Source organism: Hyla sarda, chromosome 10, assembly GCF_029499605.1.
Source record: "Hyla sarda isolate aHylSar1 chromosome 10, aHylSar1.hap1, whole genome shotgun sequence".
Taxonomy (NCBI): Eukaryota; Metazoa; Chordata; class Amphibia; order Anura; family Hylidae; genus Hyla; species Hyla sarda.
In genome coordinates this window covers 103,959,417-103,965,416 of record NC_079198.1, presented here as the reverse complement: position 1 = coordinate 103,965,416, position 6,000 = coordinate 103,959,417, and the positions used below count along the sequence as shown (strand labels likewise).

The window sequence follows — 6,000 nt, the reverse complement described above, 5'->3', positions numbered from 1 at the left end:
GGGCCTAGGAGCTGTGGATAGTATCCCCACCACCTTGGGGGAGGCTGAGGGAGTCATGGAATGCATCCCCTTTACCTCGTCTAGGATCCATAGAACACGTCTTAATACGCTTCGCAGCACAGTGGAGTACTGGAACTTCCAGTGACAGATACATCAGCTGTGTGATGTGAGGAAACCATGCAGACCACTGTCTGGCTTACTGGTATGGGTTCATAGTATGCAAGACACAACGTCGGACACCTGCACTAATAGTGGGGTACCGGAGTAACAGCTGCAGACGTGGCAGCTTGAGAGATGAGTGACAGGCAAGCCTACTGTCAGACATATCGACATCAGGACCAATCCAGGGACGCTTCCACGGAGATCCCGCACTAGACATGAGGATCCGGAGCAATAGCCGGGGATGCGGCAGCCCATGGAGGAGGGAATCATATTGTATGACATGCCAGGACACCCTCTTGATGGGTGACCGGACATATACTTCTGGAACGCTTCACATGTTCACTGTGCAGACGCCATGCAATCTGCACAGTATCGTACCAATATGTCTTAATTTATTATATTCATTAAATTATTAATATATTTATTTGGAGTATGGTATATGTGCTGCCAAAGCCAGATAACAGATACTACATTTAATCCACCACAAGGCACAGGATCTGGGTGGAAAACCCATAGAAAACTATGTAGAAGAAAAAAACACTGTTGGCCACTAGAGGGGGCAGTGCTGTACACCAATACACCTTACAGCCACTGGAGGGCACAGAACGCACATGAGAAGCTGCTTTTTTTTTTTTTTTTTAAACAGAAACCCAGGAGGGGCGGAGAGCAGCGGTGCCACCCGATAAGCGGGGGAAAAAAAAAAAAGCGCTGTCCACGTCCCTCCGCGCCCTGAAGTAGGGGGTAAGTTAACCCCATGAGCACGCCTGACGGGGAGAGGGAAAGGAAGGACCGGAAAGGCGTCGTAGTAATGGCAGCTGCCATGATACTAAAAGCCCAGTGGCTGTGGCATGGGGATAAATAAAGCAGGGGACTAAAATTAAAGAGTGCCTGCAGGACGGCCCGGCCGCATTAGCGGGAGACAGCCGCACGGTCGGGGCGCCGGCAAGATAGATGTGGCATCCAGTGGCCACTGCGGAGGCCACATCAGGACAAGGCTGGAGGAAGAAATATGGAACGGCCGGTCCCCGTCCCCCCTGCTGCACCGCCTGGCCGCATGAGAGCAGAGACCTGCTAGCCAAGGAGGCCTTGCCAGAGGGTAAGAAAACATGGCCAGCTTGCAGAGCCTGGTGCAGCCAGCAAGGCAAGGAGGGCACCCACATGAAAGGGGGGGGGGGGGGGGGGGGGGGGGAGATCCCCAGACTGTCCCCTAAAGGTATAGTGCTGCCGGCAACCCCGAGGCCATGGGAGGTCCCGGCCCAACACAGCCACGTGTAATGGCAGCTGAGGAGCTGTGCACATGAGAGAATGGGGACCCATGGATGAGCAAGAGGGAGGGAGAGGGGAAAGGGGGGGTGTTTAGTACATACTCACCCACGGCTCCATCTTCTTATACTCACCCAGAAGTCTTCAACCAGCTTATGTCCACGCTGCATCATACCCGGCTAAGATAGCGGGGCGAGCAGGGACAGTGGGGGACCTGGAACCAGGGTACAACCTCCAGGCACTGGCCGTTGGCGAGAAGGGGTTAACAGTACATACTCTATGTCCTATGCCCCATTGTAGCATATGGGGGAACAGGTAGCGCCATGCTCCTGAACCCCCACCTGAAAAAGGGAAACAAAACGGAGATAAAAAGCTAACTAGACAGCCCTTACTAGAAAATAATAAAGAAGGACCAGGTCCGGGGAGCTCCCACAACTGTGTCTTGCCTCCTACTGACACTAGCTAAAACGGATTACCTCACTTCCAGTGGGCGGGTATATCCTGCCAGGGAGGAGCCATAGTGTCAGCGCCTCCTAGTGGCAAGAGCATATACCATCAGTAAGGTGTCCTCCAATGAAGAACGACCGAGAAAGATAATAAAATGTTTAAAAAAAAATAAAAAAATAAGCCAGAAAAGTTCAAATTTTTACAATATTTCAGAGATTTTCCCCCCCAAAAAATGCTGCATATATGTCAGTCCTTACAGTAGTGTTTCCCAAATAGGGTGACTCCAACTTTTGCAAAACTACAACTCCCAGCATGCCCGGACAGCCAAAGGCTGTCCGGGCATGCTGGGAGTTGTAGTTTTGCAACAGCTGAAGGCACCCTGGTTGGGAAACACTGCCTTACAGCCTCTGCCCTTGCATATAGCTTGTGAAAAGGTCACAGAGAAACGCATTATAAGAAAAAAATATACGTATATCAAACAAAACAATCCTTCAATTCATTCACCTGGCAGGAAAGGCTGTTTCATAGTCTCCATGAGGCTCTTCAAATCGTGCTCCACATAGTTCATTACAATGTAGATTTTGTCCATGTTGCTCCCGACAACAATTTCCTGGGTAGAGAGAAAGGTGGATTAAAGGGGAACTCCGGTGAAAACCTTTTTTCTTTTAAATCACCTGGTGGCAGAAAGTTAAACATATTTGTAAATTACTTCTATTAAAAAAAAATCTTAATCCTTCCAGTACTTATTAGCTGCTGAATGCTACAGAGGAAATTCCTTTCTTTTTGGAACACTGATGACAGCACGAACACAGTGCTCTCTGCTGACATCTCTGTCCATTTTAGCAACCGTGCATAGCAGATGTATGCTAAGGGCAGCATGGTGGCTCAGTGGTTAGCACTGCTGCCTTGCAGTGCTGGGGACTTGGGTTCAAATCCCACAAAGGACAACAATAAATAAAGCGTTATTATTATTATAATAACGTCAGCAGAGAGAACTGTGCTCGTGATGTCATCAGAGAGCATTTCAAAAAGAAAAGAATTTCCTCTGTAGTATTCAGCAGCTAATAAGTACAGGAAGGATTAGGATTTTTTTAATAGAAGTAATTTACAAATATGTTTAACTTTCTGCCACCAGTTGATTTAAAAGAAAAAAGGTTTTCACCAGAGTACCCCTTTAAGTATCAGGAGGCAGCGGAATCATTTTCCAGAAATAAGCCAGTGGATTACTTGCAGAGCATTCGTGTATGTGTAACAGTGCCACCGCAAAACACTAGAAATCAAATACCCTCATTATACTTCGGGACATATCATTCCAGCTGTCATCATTAAAAAAAAAAAAAAGGTCTGTAATACAAACCCTCAGGAAATGGCTGAGGCTACAAACCAAAAACTATCATTACGATGTGGGGAGAGAAGACGAGAAAAAATAGTCTGCTGAAAAAAAAAAAAACATTCATTTGTAGTCCCAAACCGTACTGTATCTGATGCTTACCCGGACCCTAACAATATTCTCGTGCTGGGCTTTTAATATGGTGTTGATCTCTCGGAGGGATGTTATAGGGAATCCTTCCTTCTCTTTTTCCATTTTTAACCTCTTCAGCGCAACGATTTCATCTGTAAAGCAAAAGAGAAAATAAGAATAAATGGTGCCGAGTGCCTAAAGAGCATACAGTGGACCCTTACGTTACAATATGAATTGGCTCCAGGACGACCATTGTTTATTGAGGCCAAAACTCTTTGGAATCCTGGTGATTGGTTCTAGAGCCCCAATTTTTTTTTTTTTTTTTTTTACCAAGATAGGAAAAATGTGAGGATTTTAAGAAAAAGAAGTAAATAACTAATATAGATAAAGTAATAAAGATCTGCTGGGAGCTGTAATCACTGTCTATGTAGAGGACAGGAGCTTCTTCAGGGTCCTGTACAGTGTCCTAAAAAAGTAACATGGAGCCGCCCTCACCTGGTGTCCAAAGGAGCAGGTAACCCTGGGACAGGTAAAGTGTAAAGAACATGTAATACCTCCCTGTACTGTAGGGGGCGCTACCAGGTTTTACAAGAGAATTGTCCATTCTGATTGGTCAGTTCTTCCAGCCATTGACATGTTTTGTAGATCTGGACTGTCTGTAACATTGTATGTTGAGTCTGGTTTAAAGTTACAATGGTCCAGAAAAGACCGAAAATATTGTAACCTGAGGTCATTGTAAGGCTGGGTTCACATCACGTTTTAAGCAATACTTGACCGCATACTACTGGAGGGAGCGAAAACCGGGCGCTCCTGTATCCCAGCCGTATCCGGCCCGTATGTAATGCACTTCAATGAGCCGATCGGAGTCAACCGCTAACTCCGTTCAGCTAATCTTTGCCCTGTATACAGTTCTCTAATCGGACCTGAAACTGTGGTGTACCCCGGTTTTAGGTCCGGAGGGAAAACCAAATACGGGGCAAAAATGAGTCGACCAGAGTCAGTGAATGTAATTGAAATGCATTACATACGGCCGGATACGGGAGCACCCGGTTTTTGCTCCCCCCAAGCAGTATGCGGTCTCGTATTGCTTAAAACGTAGTGTGAACCCAGCCTAAGTAGAGGGACCACTGTACAGTTACTAAATAAAACAGCATGACAGAACAGTGCCCCCCAGTGGTCAAGGTATGAAATCACTATTTTCTACAATGCATATTATATATATATATAATTTATATTTACCGTATTTATCGGCGTATAACACGCACTTTTTAGGCTAAAATTTTTAGCCTAAAGTCTGTGTGCGTGTTATACCCCGATACACCCCCAGGAAAGGCAGGGGGAGAGAGGCCGTCGCTGCCCGCTTCTCTCCCCCTGCCTTTCCTGGGGTCTAGAGCGCTGCTGTCGGCCCTTCTCACCCCCTGGTTATCGGCGCCGCTGCCCGTTCTGTCCCCCTGACTATCGGTGCCGGCGCCGATTGCCAGGGAGAGAGAAGCGGCGCCGACAGCCAGGGGGAGAGAAGTGGCGCCGACAGCCAGGAGGAGAGAAGGGGCAGCGGCACCCATTACCGGCGCCGCTGCCCCGTTGCCTCCCCCCATCCCCGGTGGCATAATTACCTGAGTCCGGTCCGCGCTGCTCCAGGCCTCCGTCGTGCGTCCCCGGCGTCATTGCTATGCGCTGAACGGCGCGGCGCATGACGTCAGAGCGCCGCGACGTGCATAGCAACGACGCTGGGGACGCACGACGGAGGCCTGGAGCAGCACGGACCGGACTCAGGTAATTATGCCACCGGGGATGGGGGGAGGCAACGGGGCAGCGGCGCCGGCAATGGGTGCCGCTGCCCCTTCTCTCCCCCTGGCTGTCGGCGCCGCTTCTCTCTCCCTGGCTGTCGGCGCCGCTTCTCTCTCCCTAGCTATCGGCGCCGGCACCGATAGTCAGGGGGACAGAACGGGCAGCGGCGCCAATAACCAGGGGGTGAAAAGGGCCGACAGCAGCGCTCTAGACCCCAGGAAAGGCAGGGGGAGAGAAGCGGGCAGTGACGGCCTCTCTCCCCCTGCCTTTCCTGGGGGTATATCGGGGTATACACGCGCACACACGCACCCTCATTTTTTCATGGATATTTGGGTAAAAAACTTTTTTTACCCAAATATCCTTGGTAAAATGAGGGTGCGTGTTATAGGCCGGTGCGTGGTATACCCCGATAGGCACAGTTAAATACATCATCTGTATTTATAGTTCAACCAACATAGTTTAAAAGGGATATTCCAGAAGATAAAATACAAATCAACTGGTAACAGAAAGTTAAACAAATAAGTAAATTACCGTACTGTAGTCTTTCCAGGCAGACACGATGTCAGCTCTGTCCGTGTCTGAACAGTTCCTGACACAGACAGAGGTGGCAGCAGGGAGCACAGTGTCTAGTTGAAAAGACTACACAATTTTTCTCAAGGACATACAGCAGTTGAAAGGCTTGAGACTTATCTGTCACCAGTTGATCTGAATTCAGATTTTATGTTGTATAAATTAATATAAACAAATAGTTGAACGAAGCATAAAATCTGCAGCATAAAATCCACAGCGTATAAAGTATGTGTGAACATATCTAAAGAGGGAGATTGTGGGTCAAGAAGGTTATTCATATACAAATAGCAGTTATGAAGATGTTAAAA

The 6,000-nt window shown here is 48.1% G+C and overlaps 2 protein-coding genes across 12 annotated transcripts in view; one reads left to right on the top strand and one right to left on the bottom strand.

The window, feature by feature from the left end:
* CDK11A (cyclin dependent kinase 11A) overlaps positions 1 to 6,000 on the bottom strand; it is a 54,062-nt gene that overhangs the window by 7,662 nt on the left and 40,400 nt on the right. For all 9 annotated transcript variants that reach the window (XM_056542251.1, XM_056542254.1, XM_056542252.1 and 6 more), the window contains 2 exons: positions 3,365 to 3,486; positions 2,377 to 2,482 (listed from right to left, as the gene is read on the bottom strand). In XM_056542251.1, coding sequence (XP_056398226.1) covers positions 2,377 to 2,482; positions 3,365 to 3,486 — 228 coding nt within the window. The remainder of the gene's footprint in view (positions 1 to 2,376; positions 2,483 to 3,364; positions 3,487 to 6,000) is intronic.
* Positions 1 to 6,000, top strand: part of MMP23B (matrix metallopeptidase 23B) — a 69,885-nt gene that overhangs the window by 49,813 nt on the left and 14,072 nt on the right. The gene's annotated exons all lie outside the window — the stretch shown is intronic.